Source organism: Oncorhynchus keta, chromosome 1, assembly GCF_023373465.1.
Source record: "Oncorhynchus keta strain PuntledgeMale-10-30-2019 chromosome 1, Oket_V2, whole genome shotgun sequence".
NCBI lineage: Eukaryota > Metazoa > Chordata > Actinopteri > Salmoniformes > Salmonidae > Oncorhynchus > Oncorhynchus keta.
Genome location: NC_068421.1, coordinates 77,893,216 through 77,907,131, shown reverse-complemented (window position 1 = coordinate 77,907,131; position 13,916 = coordinate 77,893,216). Strand labels below are relative to the sequence as shown.

General features: G+C 44.4%; 1 protein-coding gene across 4 annotated transcripts in view; it reads right to left on the bottom strand.

The window, feature by feature from the left end:
• gmds (GDP-mannose 4,6-dehydratase) overlaps positions 1-13,916 on the bottom strand; it is a 273,238-nt gene that overhangs the window by 51,912 nt on the left and 207,410 nt on the right. For all 4 annotated transcript variants that reach the window (XM_052461433.1, XM_052461429.1, XM_052461437.1 and 1 more), the window contains one exon: positions 10,202-10,298. In XM_052461433.1, coding sequence (XP_052317393.1) covers positions 10,202-10,298 — 97 coding nt within the window. The remainder of the gene's footprint in view (positions 1-10,201; positions 10,299-13,916) is intronic.

Here is a 13,916-nt window from a genome sequence, read left to right as displayed (position 1 = left end):
CCTGACTGTAGTCTCACTGTCTACCTGACTGTAGTCTCACTGTCTACCTGCCTGTTGCATCACTGTCCACCTGACTGTTGCATCACTGTCTACCTGCCTGTAGTCTCACTGTCTACCTGACTGTAGTCTCACTGTCTACCTGACTGTAGTCTCACTGTCTACCTGCCTGTTGCATCACTGTCCACCTGACTGTTGCATCACTGTCTACCTGCCTGTAGTCTCACTGTCTACCTGACTGTAGTCTCACTGTCTACCTGACTGTAGTCTCACTGTCTACCTGCCTGTTGCATCACTGTCTACCTGACTGTTGCATCACTGTCTACCTGACTGTTGTCTCATTGGCTACCTCACTGTTTACCTAACTGTTGTCTCACTGCCTACCTGACTGTTGCATCACTGTCTACCTGACTGTAGTCTCACTGTCTACCTGACTGTTGTCTCACTGTCTACCTGACTGTTGCATCACTGTCTACCTGACTGTTGCATCACTGTCTACCTGACTGTTGCATCACTGTCTACCTGACTGTAGCCTCACTGTCTACCTGACTGTTGCATCACTGTCTACCTGACTGTTGCATCACTGTCTACCTGACTGTTGCATCACTGTCTACCTGACTGTAGTCTCACTGTCTACCTGACTGTTGCATCACTGTCTACCTGACTGTTGTCTCATTGGCTACCTCACTGTTTACCTAACTGTTGTCTCACTGCCTACCTAACTGTTGCATCACTGTCTACCTGACTGTAGTCTCACTGTCTACCTGACTGTTGCATCACTGTCTACCTGACTGTTGTCTCATTGGCTACCTCACTGTTTACCTAACTGTTGTCTCACTGCCTACCTGACTGTTGCATCACTGTCTACCTGACTGTAGTCTCACTGTCTACCTGACTGTTGCATCACTGTCTACCTGACTGTTGTCTCACTGTCTACCTGACTGTTGCATCACTGTCTACCTGACTGTTGCATCACTGTCTACCTGACTGTTGCATCACTGTCTACCTGACTGTAGTCTCACTGTCTACCTGACTGTTGCATCACTGTCTACCTGACTGTTGCATCACTGTCTACCTGACTGTTGCATCACTGTCTACCTGACTGTTGTCTCACTGTCTACCTAACTGTTGTCTCACTGTCTACCTGACTGTTGCATCACTGTCTACTTGACTGTTGCATCACTGTCTACCTGACTGTTGTCTCATTGGCTACCTCACTGTTTACCTAACTGTTGTCTCACTGCCTACCTAACTGTTGCATCACTGTCTACCTGACTGTAGTCTCACTGTCTATCTGACTGTTGCATCACTGTCTACCTGACTGTTGTCTCATTGGCTACCTCACTGTTTACCTAACTGTCGTCTCACTGCCTACCTGACTGTTGCATCACTGTCTACCTGACTGTTGCATCACTGTCTACCTGACTGTTGCATCACTGTCTACCTGACTGTTGTCTCACTGTCTACCTAACTGTTGTCTCACTGTCTACCTAACTGTTGTCTCACAGTCTACCTGACTGTTGCATCACTGTCTACCTGACTGTTGTCTCATATCATTCTGACAGACAGTAGAGACACCAGCAGAGAGAAAGAGATACGGAAAGGAGGAGAAGTTAGAAACAGAGCAACAGGTATAGAGGAAAGAGAGAGAAAGGGCCGTGGGGTGAGACAGGGATGCAGCTTGGGCCCCACCCTCTTCAATATATATATTAACAAATTGGCAAGGGCACTAGAACAGTCTGCAACACCCGGCCTCACCCAACTAGAAGTCAAATGTCTACTGTTTGCTGATGATCTGATGCTTCTGTCTCTAACCAAGGAGAACCCAAAGCAGCACCTAGATCATCTGCACAGATTCTGACAGTAAATCTCAAAATGTACAGTTGCCAGGACAAAAAATACAAATTTAATCTAGACACCGTTGCCCCAGAGCACAAAAAAAAACTAAACATAGAGTTGAAGTCTGAAGTTTATATACACCTTAGCCAAATACATTTAAATGCTCAAGCATTTCATCTGCTAACCATTTAAGGCCAGTTAGGATCAACACTTTATTTTAAGAATCTGAAATGTCAGAATAATAGTAGAGAGAATGATTTATTTCAGCTGTAATTTCTTTCATCACATTCCCAGTGGGTCAGAAGTTTACATACTCTCATTTAGTATTTGATAGCAGTGCCTTTAAATTGTTTAACTTGGGTCAAACGTTTCAGGAAGCCTTCCACAAGCTTCCCACAATAAGTTGGGTTAATTTTTTTCTCCTTCCTGAGCGGTATGAGCATACTGTTGTTTGTACTATTGTTTGTACAGATGAATGTAGTACCTTCAGGCTTTTGGAAATTTCTCCCAAGGATGAACCAGACTTTTGGATCTCTGCAATTTTTTTCTGAGGTCTTGGCTGATTTAGTTTGATTTTCCAATGATGTCAAGCAAAGAGGCACTGAGTTTGAAGGTAGGCCATGAAATACATCCATAGGTACACCTCCAATGGACTCAAATGATGTCAACTAGCCTATCAGAAGCTTCTAATGCCATGACATCATTTTCTGGAATTTTCCAAGCTGTTTAAAGGCACAGTCAACTTAGTGTATGTAAACTTCTGACCCACTGGAATTTTGATACAGTGAATTATAAGTGAAATAATCTGTCTGTAAACACTTGTTGGAAAAATGACTTGTGTCATGCACAAAGTAGATGTCCTAACTGACTTGCCAAAACTATAGTTTGTTAACAAGAAATGTGCGGAGTGGTTGAAAAACTAGTTTTAATGACTCCAACCTAAATGTATGTAAACTTCCGTCTTCAACTGTACCTCGGCCTAAAAATCAGCACCACAGTTAATTTACCCAAAGCTGTGAACGATATGAGCGAAAAGGCAAGAAGGGCCTTCTATGCCATCAAAAATAACATACAATTCGACATACCTTATTAGGATTTGGCTAAACATATTTGAATCAGTTATGGAACCCATTGTCCTTTATGCTTGTGAGGTCTGGGGTCCGCTAACCAATCAAGAATTCACAAAATGGGACAAACACCAAATTGAGACTGCATGCAGAATTCTGCAAAAATATCCTCAGTGTACAAGGTAAAACACCAAAGTAATGCATGCAGAGCAGAATTAGGCCAATATCCCAGAAAAGAGCAGTTAAATTCTACAACCACCTAAAAGTAAGTGATTCCCAAACCTTCCATAACAAAGCCATCACCTACAGAGAGATGAACCTGGAGAAGAATCCCCTAAGCAAGCTGCTCCTGGGGCTCTGTTCACAAACACAAACAGAGCCACAGGACAGCAAAATAATTAGACCCAACTAAGCCATGAGAAAACAAAAAGATAATTACTTGACACATTGGAATGAATTCACCAGAAAACCCATTGCAAACTAGAACATATTCTTTATCCCTTTACACTTGTGTGTATAAGGTAGTAGTTTTGGAATTGCTAGGTTAGATTACTCGTTGGTTATTACTGCATTGTCGGAACTAGAAGCACAAGCATTTCTCACAAGCATTTCATCTGCTAACCATGTGTATGTGACAAATAAATTAGATTTTGATTTGATTTGAATGCTATTTGGCCCTAAACAGAGAGTACACAGTGGCAGAATACCTGACCACTGTGACTGACGCAAACTTTAAGGAAAGCTTTGACTATGTAGAGACTCAGTGAGCATAGCCTTGCTATTAAAAAAGGCCACCGTAGGCAGACCTGGCTCTCAAGAGAAGACAGGCTATGTGCACACTGCCCACATAAAAACGTGGAAACTGAGCTGCACTTCCTAACCTCCTGCTAAATGTATAACTATATTAGAGACACATATTTACATCAGATTACATAGACCACAAAGAATTAGAAAACAAATCCAATTTTGATAAACTCCCATATCTATTGGGTGAATTTAATCGGTCATTTTTTTTATTTATTTATTTATTTATAATAATGACAATTACAATAATACTGAATGAACACTTATTTTAACTTAATATAATACATCAATAAAATCAATTTCAGCCTCAAGTAAATAATGAAACATGTTCAATTTCGTTTAAATAATGCAAAAACAAAGTGTTGGAGAAGAAAGTAAAAGTGCAATATGTGTTATGTAAGAAAGCTAACGGTTAAGTTCCTTGCTCAGAACATGAGAACATATGAAAGCTGGTGGTTCCTTTTAACATGAGTCTTCAATATTCACAGGTAAGAAGTTTTAGGTTGTAGTTATTCTAGGAATTATAGGACTATTTCCCTCTATACCATTTGTATTTCATTAACCTGTGACTATTGGATGTTCTTAGTCACTTTGGTATTGCCAGTGTAACAGTATAGCTTCCGTCCCTCTCCTCGCTCCTCCCTGGGCTCGAACCAGCAACACAACGACAACAGCCACCATCGAAGCTGCCCCTGAACAAGGCAGTTAACCCACCGTTCCTAGGCCGTCATTGAAAATAAGAATTTGTTCTTAACTGACTTAATTTTTTATCTTTTTATTTTTTTTTTATTGGCAAATCGGCGCCCAAAAATACCAATTTCCGATTGTTATGAAAACTTGAAATTACATTCCAATTAATCGGTCGAGCTCTAGTGTGCAATCACAGCAGCAAGATTTGTGACCTGAAAAGGGCAACCAGTGAAGAACAAACACCATTGTAAATACAACCCATATTTATGTTTATTTATTTTCCCTTTTGTACTTGAACTATTTACACATCATTACAACACTGTATATAGACATAACAATACATTTGAAATGTCTTTATACCTTGGGAACCTTTGTGAGTGTAATGTTTACTGCACATTTGTATTGTTTATTTCACTTTTGTTTATTATCTATTTAACTTGCTTTGGCAATGTAACCATATGTTTCCCATGCCAACAAAGCCCTTAAATTGATATTGAATTGTAGAAAAATACAGACAGAGAGAAAAGGAGACAACTTCCCATTCATCACCCCCCTCATCCCTCCTCCATCTGCCTGAGGGCCTTGAGGCAAACCACAGAGCTGAGCTGTCAATCACCACACAGCAGTTTATGCCCACAGCGACACATGAACCTGGAAATATGATGCATTAACACACACACGCAAACACACACACACACAATTTATTTTTGATACACTCATACAGACACAATGTTCACAGTATTCCAACTAACCCTAAACCTTCTCTTATCTCCATTTCTGCAGAGACAAACAAGTGAGAATCTCATCAGCTGTGACTTTCTTTCCCTAACCTCCAATTCTCTGTCCACCCATCAGAGGCCTCATCACAGTTGTCATTAACAATCACATCCAACAGAAATAAACAGCACACACCACTTAAATACCATCTCCATGACAACCAGAAATATAAAACATAAGCCATTAAGCGATGAGCACAAAAATGAACCCCACCTGAACACCTGTACGCTGTCCTGTACTCTAGACTGTTTGTCTGAGCTCAACCTGAACCAACCACTGGGACTAGCTGTGTCTTGTACTGTGATGGAGAAAGCCCAGAGTGAATGACAGCTCCATCACCTGAATTAAAGGTTAACAGATAGCAGTGGGTAGACTACAGTTTATGGTTCACACAGTTTGGCTGAGAGTCAACGAACATGTACAGCCAAACAAAGAAACTCTCTCTTATTCCACACAGAATGACTTCTAACCATTTTATGGTTTTAAATGGACCTATCAGCAAATATCAAGGGCTAGGCTATACTCCCTAACTAACCACACTACCTTCAATTTCACATATACACTGAATATACAAAACATTAAGAACACCTGCTCTTTCCGTGACAGACTGACAAGGTGAATCCACTTCAATCAGTGTAGATGGAGCGGAGGAGATGGGTTAAAGAAGGGTTTTTAAGCCTTGAGACATTGTGTACGTATGCCATTTAGAGGGTGAATGGGCAAAACAAAAAATGTAAGTTAATTTGAACAGGGTATGGTAGTAAATGCCAGGTGTACCGGTTTATGTCAAGAACTGCAACGTTGCTGGGTTTTTCACGCTCTACAGTTTCCTGTGTGTATCAAGAACAGTCCACCACACAAAAGACATCCAGCCAACTTAACACAATTGTGGGAAGAATTGAAGACAACATGGGCCAGCATTCTCTCTACGGTACATGTATCAGTCACCCTCGACAACACCACCAGACCAGAACACACCTGCTCCCTCCCTCTGTGCATACTCCCCCTTATCTACATCTCCCCTCCTCTGTCCCGAGTGGCTGGAGAGACCAATTATGAGCTCATGTCAGACACACATTAACACACAGCCTGGGGACACACTCACATACAGTATATAAATATGTTACAGACACACTCACATACAGTATATAAATATGTTACAGACACACTCACATACAGTATACAGTTGAAGTCGGAAGTTTACATATACTTAGGTTGGTCATTAAAACTCATTTTTCAACCACTCCACAAATGTCTTATTAACTTCTCTAGGGTAGAGGGCAGCATTTGGCATTTTGGATGAAAAGCGTGCCCAAATCAAACTGCTGTCTACTCAGGCCCAGAAGATAGGATATGCATATGGCTTCTTGCTTGCTGAGCGGCCTTTCAGGTTATGTCGATATAGGACTTGTTTTACTGTGGATATAGATACTATTGTACCTGTTTCCTCCAGCATCTTCACAAGGTCCTTTGCTGTTGTTCTGGGATTGATTTGCACTTTTCGCACCAAGGTACGTTCATCTCTAGGAGACAGAACGAGTCTCCTTCCTGAGTGGTATGACGGCTGCGTGGTCCCATGGTGTTTATACTTGCGTACTATTGTTTGTACAGGTGAACGTGGTACCTTCAGGCATTTGAAAATTGCTCCCAAGGATAAACCAGAGTTGTGGAGGTCTACAATTTTTTTTCTGAGGTCTTGGCTGATTTCTTTCGATTTTCCCATGATGTCAAGCAAAGAGGCACTGAGCTTGAAGGTAGGCCTTGAAATTCATCCACAGGTACACCTCCAATTGACTCAACTGATGTCAATTAGCCAATCAGAAGCTTCTAAAGTCATGACATAATCTTCTGGAATTTTCCAAGCTGTTTAAAGGCACAGTCAACTTAGTGTATGTAAAATTCTGATCCACTGGAATTGCGATACAGTCAATTATAAGTGAAATATATATACAGTTGAAGTCAGAAGTTTACATACACTTAGGTTGGAGTCATTAAAACTCCTTTTTCAACCACTCCATACATTTCTTGTTAACAAACTATAGTTTTGGCAAGTCGGTTAGGACATCTACTTTGTGCATGACACAAGTCATTTTTCCAACAATTGTTTACAGAGAGATGATTTCACTTATAATTCACTGTCAAAGTGAATTATAATTCACATTCAAATTATAATTCAATTATAATTCACATTCAAAGTCTTGCCATACATTTTTAAGACGATTTATGTCAAAACTGCAACTAGGCCTCTCATGAACATTCAATGTCGTCTTGGTAAGCAACTCCAGCGTATATTTGGCTTTGTGTTTTAGGTTATTGTCCCACAGAAAGGTGAATTAATCTCCCAGTGTCTGTTGGAAAACAGACAACCAGGTTTTCCTCTAGGAGTTTGCTGTGCTTAGCTCTATTCAATTTATTTTATCCCAAAACAATACCTTGTCTTTGCCGATGACAACCATAGCCATAACATGATGCAGCCACCACCATGCTTGAAAATATGAAGACTGGTACTCAGTGATGTGTTGGATTTGACCTAAACATACCGCTTTGTATTCAGGACATAAAGTTAATTTCTTTGCCAGATTTTTTGCAGGTTTACTTTAGTGCCTTATTGCAAACAGGATACATGTTTTGGAATATTTGTATTCTGTACAGGCTTCCTTCTTTTCCCTCTGTCATTTGGGTTAGTATTGTGGAGTAACTACAATGTTGTTGATCCATCCTCAGTTTTCTCCCATCACAGCCATTAAACTCTGTAACTGTTTTAAAGTCACCATTGGCGTCATGGTAAAATCCCTAAGCGGTTTCCTTCCTCTGAGGCAACTGAGTTAGGAAGGACGCCTGTATCTTTGTAGTGACTGGGTGTATTGATACACCATCCAGTGTAATTAATAACTTCACCATGCTCAAAGGGATATTCATTGTCTGCTTTATTATTATTTTTTACCCATCTACCACTAGGTGCCTGTCTTTGCGAGGCATAGGAAAACATACCTGGTATTTATGGCTTCATCTGTGTTTGAAATTCACTGTTCGACCTTACAGATAATTGTATGTGTGGGGTACAGAGATGAGGTACTTATTTTGTGACTTATTAAGCACATTTTTACTCCTGAACTTATTTATTCTTGCTTTAACAAAGGGGTTGAATACTTATTGACTCAAGACATTTCAGCTTTTCATGTTTAATTAATTGGTAAAAATGTCTAAAAACATTATTCCACGTTGACATTATGGGGTATTGTGTTTTAGCCAAGTGACACAAAATCTAAATTAATCCATTTTAAATTCAGGCTGTAACACAACAAAATATGGAAAAAGTCAAGGAGTGTGAATAATTTAGCTGTGCTAGTCACTTTTTCAATCACATTCTTGTTTGACTGAGTATTGTATCCTGACCCTTGATACATGCTCTCACACGCATGCACACGCATGCACACGCATGCACACACACACACACACACACACACACACACACACACACACACACACACACACACACACACACACACACACACACACACACACACACACACACACACACACACACACACACACACACACACACACACACACACACACACACACACACGATGACAGGTACTTCCAGTTGAACAGGGGAACAATGCTAAGCCGCAGGAGCAGTGTCAAACACACTTCCTGTCTCAGGGGTCAGAGGCTAAATGCTCCTCATTCTCTCCTCTTTCTCTTTAAATACTCTTATAACCTGCCTGCTTTCACCTGGAGTTACTGAGGGGAGGGAGAGAGAGAGAGTGAAAAGACACCCACAGAGACAAGGAGAGCAAAGAGAGCAAGAGGAGTGCAAATAATCAAGAATCCTCAAACTGTACAATTCCCTTCTCTTCCTCTCCTCACCCCCCTGGATCTCTGTGATCATGTGTCCAAGTGTAAACTTTCTCTACCCAGTTCAACCAGTCTATTTTACATCCATAACTAACTAAACGTCCTGCTCCTATTTCATCTCCAGTCTATAAGAGAGAGGACAGACAGTGGTTCCTTCCGGCATCTACTTTCTCTCCCCAGACAGAGTACTTCATCCCCAGGTGTGTGTGGAAGTCCCATCCATCAGTCACCAGTGATTCCTCTATAATCCTGCAGCATCACTCAGCTGGGTCCTAATCCTCCAGGGCCATCGCATAGTTCAGAGGGTCCTGCAGTTTAAACACTTCCCTAATCCTGTCCCAAACACCCTGGGGCAACGCTACCCCCAGGGGAACCCCCGGACACCCCCAGGGCACAGTGATGACAGAGGGATCTCTTTATCTCCATGTCTAGCTCTCCCCCCTTTTGGATATCATCCTCCCCCCTCGCTCTCAACACAGTTCATCTTACAGACTCTGAGACGGTTCTTCACTCAACACAGACAGACCTGCCGCAAACTGACCAATAAAATAAGGAATAAATCTAACTCACAGTACACATGTAATAAGACCACAACCGTAGAGTGTTGCGTGTCTCAATATGACTTGACTTTCAGCATGTATTGACAGGATATTCATTACCTTCAGAGAAGACAACCAGCTATTTCCAGCTGTTAAGAAAGCAACACAATAAGAGAGAGGGGGAGCTGGAACTACAGATGTCTACTGATCATGTTAAGGCTGATAACTATATGGTCCCACAAATAATCCCCGGAAAGCAGAACAGTAAACACTGATATTATAATTCTGTGTTGAAAGAAAGAAATCATGTGTTGAAAGAATAACAACCTTCAGTCATGTATTAAAGGGAATATCAGGCTATGAGCATGATACAAACATCCCATACTGTTCACTCCCTGCATTTCTCTGTCTGTAACATTAGAATCACAAAAGACCCGTAGATGGACTGAAACAAAGTCACACACCCCATCAGACAGCTCAGCTGTACCTGTTGTTTTAAACTGAGCTGTCGGAGGCATTTGCCTGCTCTATAGAAGGACCCTAAAAGTGAGACCGGTCAGGTTGGTGCATTACCACTTCATCATCCCCCAACACGCACGCACACACACGCACACACACACGACTCACCACTTCAGTAGGACGGTAGTACTTGGAGTCCACCTTCACATGAATCACCCCTGTCTCCTGGCAACGACCAACCTCGTTCTCATCTTTCCCCTCCCACCTGGAGAGACAGATTGAGACAGAGAAAGAGGAAGAGGAGTAATGGAGGGAGAGAAATAAAGATTGAGTGAGAGGGGAGGAATGGAGGGAGAGAAAGAGGGGGGAGGAATGGAGGGAGAGAAAGAGAGGGAGAGAAAGAGAGGGGGGAGGAATGGAGGGAGAGAAAGAGAGGGGGAGGAATGGAGGGAGAGAAAGAGAGGGGGAGGAATGGAGGGAGAGAAAGAGAGTGGGAGGAATGGAGAGAGAGAGAGGGGGAGGAATGGAGGGAGAGAAAGAGAGGGGGAAGAATGGAGAGAGAGAAAGAGAGGGGGAGGAAAAGAGAGGGGGAGGAATGGAGAGAGAGAAAGAGAGGGGGAGGAATGGAGAGAGAGAAAGAGAGGGGGAGGAATGGAGGGAGAGAAAGAGAGGGGGAGGAATGGAGGGAGAGAAAGAGAGGGGGAAGATTGGAGGGAGAGAACGAGAGGGGGAGGAATGGAGGTAGAGAAAGAGAGGGGGAGGAATGGAGAGAGAGAAAGAGGGGGAGGAATGGAGGGAGAGAAAGAGAGGGGAGGAATGGAGGGAGAGAAAGAGAGGGGAGGAATGAGGGAGAGAAAGAGAGGGGGAGGAATGGAGGGAGAGAAATAAAGATTGAGAGAGAGGGGAGGAATGGAGGGAGAGAAAGAGGGGGGAGGAATGGAGGGATAGAAAGAGAGGGGGAGGAATGGAGAGAGAAAGAGAGGGGAGGAATGGAGGGAGAGAAAGAGAGGGGGAGGAATGGAGGGAGAGAAAGAGGGGGGAGGAATGGAGGGAGAGAAAGAGAGGGGGGAATGGAGGGAGAGAAAGAGAGTGGGAGGAATGGAGAGAGAGAGGGGGGAGGAATGGAGAGAGAGAAAGAGAGAGGGAGGAATGGAGAGAGAGAAAGAGAGGGGAGGAAAAGAGAGGGGAGGAATGGAGAGAGAGAAAGAGAGGGGAGGAATGGAGAGAGAGAAAGAGAGGGGGAGGAATGGAGGGAGAGAAAGAGGGGGGATGAATGGAGGGAGAGAAAGAGAGGGGGAGGATTGGAGGGAGAGAACGAGAGGGGGAGGAATGGAGGTAGAGAAAGAGAGGGGGAGGAATGGAGGAAGAGAAAGAGAGGGGGAGGAATGGAGGGAGAGAAAGAGAGGGGAGGAATGGAGAGAGAGAAAGAGAGGGGGGAGGAATGGAGAGAGAGAAAGAGAGGGGGAGGAATGGAGGGAGAGAAAGAGAGGGGGAGGAATGGAGGGAGAGAACGAGAGGGGGAGGAATGGAGGTAGAGAAAGAGAGGGGGAGGAATGGAGGGAGAGAAAGAGAGGGGGAGGAATGGAGGGAGAGAAAGAGAGGGGGAGGAATGGAGGGAGAGAAAGAGAGGGGGAGGAATGGAGAGAGAGAAAGAGAGGGGGAGGAATGGAGAGAGAGAAAGAGAGGGGGAGGAATGGAGAGAGAGAAAGAGAGGGGGAGGAATGGAGAGAGAGAGAGGGGGAGGAATGGAGAGAGAGAAAGAGAGGGGAGGAATGGAGGGAGAGAAAGAGAGGGGGAGGAATGGAGAGAGAGAAAGAGAGGGGGAGGAATGAGGGAGAGAAAGAGAGGGGGAGGAATGGAGGGAGAGAAAGAGAGGGGGGGAATGGAGGGAGAGAAAGAGAGGGGGAGGAATGGAGGGAGAGAAAGAGAGGGGGAGGAATGGAGAGAGAGAAAGAGAGGGGGAGGAATGGAGAGAGAGAAGGAGAGGGGGAGGAATGGAGAGAGAGAAAGAGAGGGGGAGGAATGGAGAGAGAGAGGGGGGAGGAATGGAGAGAGAGAAAGAGAGGGGGAGGAATGGAGGGAGAGAAAGAGAGGGGGAGGAATGGAGGGAGAGAAAGAGAGGGGGAGGAATGGAGGGAGAGAACGAGAGGGGGAATGGAGAGAGAGAGAAAGAGAGGGGGAGGAATGGAGGGAGAGAAAGAGGGGGAGGAATGGAGAGAGAGAAAGAGAGGGGGAGGAATGGAGGTAGAGAAAGAGAGGGGGAGGAATGGAGAGAGAGAAAGAGAGGGGGAGGAATGGAGAGAGAGAAAGAGAGGGGGAGGAATGGAGGGAGCGAAAGAGAGGGGGAGGAATGGAGGGAGAGAAAGAGAGGGGGAGGAATGGAGGGAGAGAAAGAGAGGGGGAGGAATGGAGAGAGAGCAAGAGAGGGGGAGGAATGGAGGGAGAGAAAGAGAGGGGAAGGAATGGAGAGAGAGAAAGAGAGGGAGAGGAATAGAGAGAGAGAAAGAGAGGGGGAGGAATGGAGAGAAAGAGAGGGGGAGGAATGGAGAGAGAGAAAGAGAGGGGGAGGAATGGAGAGAGAGAAAGAGAGGGGGAGGAATGGAGGGACGGAAAGAGAGGGGGAGGAATGGAGAGAGAGAACGAGAGGGGGAGGAATGGAGAGAGAGAAAGAGAGGGGGAGGAATGGAGAGAGAGAAAGAGAGGGGGAGGAATGGAGGGACAGAAAGAGAGAGGGAGGAATGGAGAGAGAGAAAGAGAGGGGGAGGAATGGAGAGAGAGAAAGAGAGGGGGAGGAATGGAGGGAGACAAAGAGAGAGAGGAATGGAGGGACAGAAAGAGGAATGGAGGGAGACAAAGAGAGAGAGGAATGGAGGGACAGAAAGAGGAATGGAGGGAGAGAAAGAGAGAGAGGAATGGAGGGAGACAAAGAGAGAGAGGAATGGAAGGACAGAAAGAGGAATGGAGGGAGACAAAGAGAGAGAGGAATGGAGGGACAGAAAGAGGAATGGAGGGAGACAAAGAGAGAGAGGAATGGAGGGACAGAAAGAGGAATGGAGGGAGACAAAGTGAGAGAGAGGAATGGAAGGACAGAAAGAGGAATGGAAGGAGAAAAAAAGAGAGAGAGGAATGGAGGGACAGAAAGAAGAATGGAGGGAGAGAAAGAGAGAGAGGAATGGAGGGACAGAAAGAGGAATGGAGGGAGACAAAGTGAGAGAGAGGAATGGAAGGACAGAAAGAGGAATGGAGGGAGACAAAGAGAGAGAGGAATGGAAGGACAGAAAGAGGAATGGAGGGAGACAAAGAGAGAGAGGAATGGAGGGACAGAAAGAGGAATGGAGGGAGAGAAAGAGAGAGAGGAATTGAGGGAGACAAAGAGAGAGAGGAATGGAAGGACAGAAAGAGGAATGGAGGGAGACAAAGAGAGAGAGGAATGGAGGGACAGAAAGAGGAATGGAGGGAGACAAAGAGAGAGAGGAATGGAGGGACAGAAAGAGGGATGGAGGGAGACAAAGTGAGAGAGAGGAATGGAAGGACAGAAAGAGGAATGGAAGGAGACAAAGAGAGAGAGGAATGGAGGGACAGAAAGAAGAATGGAGGGAGAGAAAGAGAGAGAGGAATGGAGGGACAGAAAGAGGAATGGAGGGAGACAAAGTGAGAGAGAGGAATGGAAGGACAGAAAGAGGAATGGAGGGAGACAAAGAGAGAGAGGAATGGAAGGACAGAAAGAGGAATGGAGGGAGACAAAGAGAGAGAGGAATGGAGGGACAGAAAGAGGAATGGAGAGAGAGAAAGAGAGAGAGGAATGGAGGGACAGAAAGAAGAATGGAGGGAGAGAAAGAGAGAGAGTGAGAGAGAAAGGGAGATGTTCATCAGTAAATTGAGT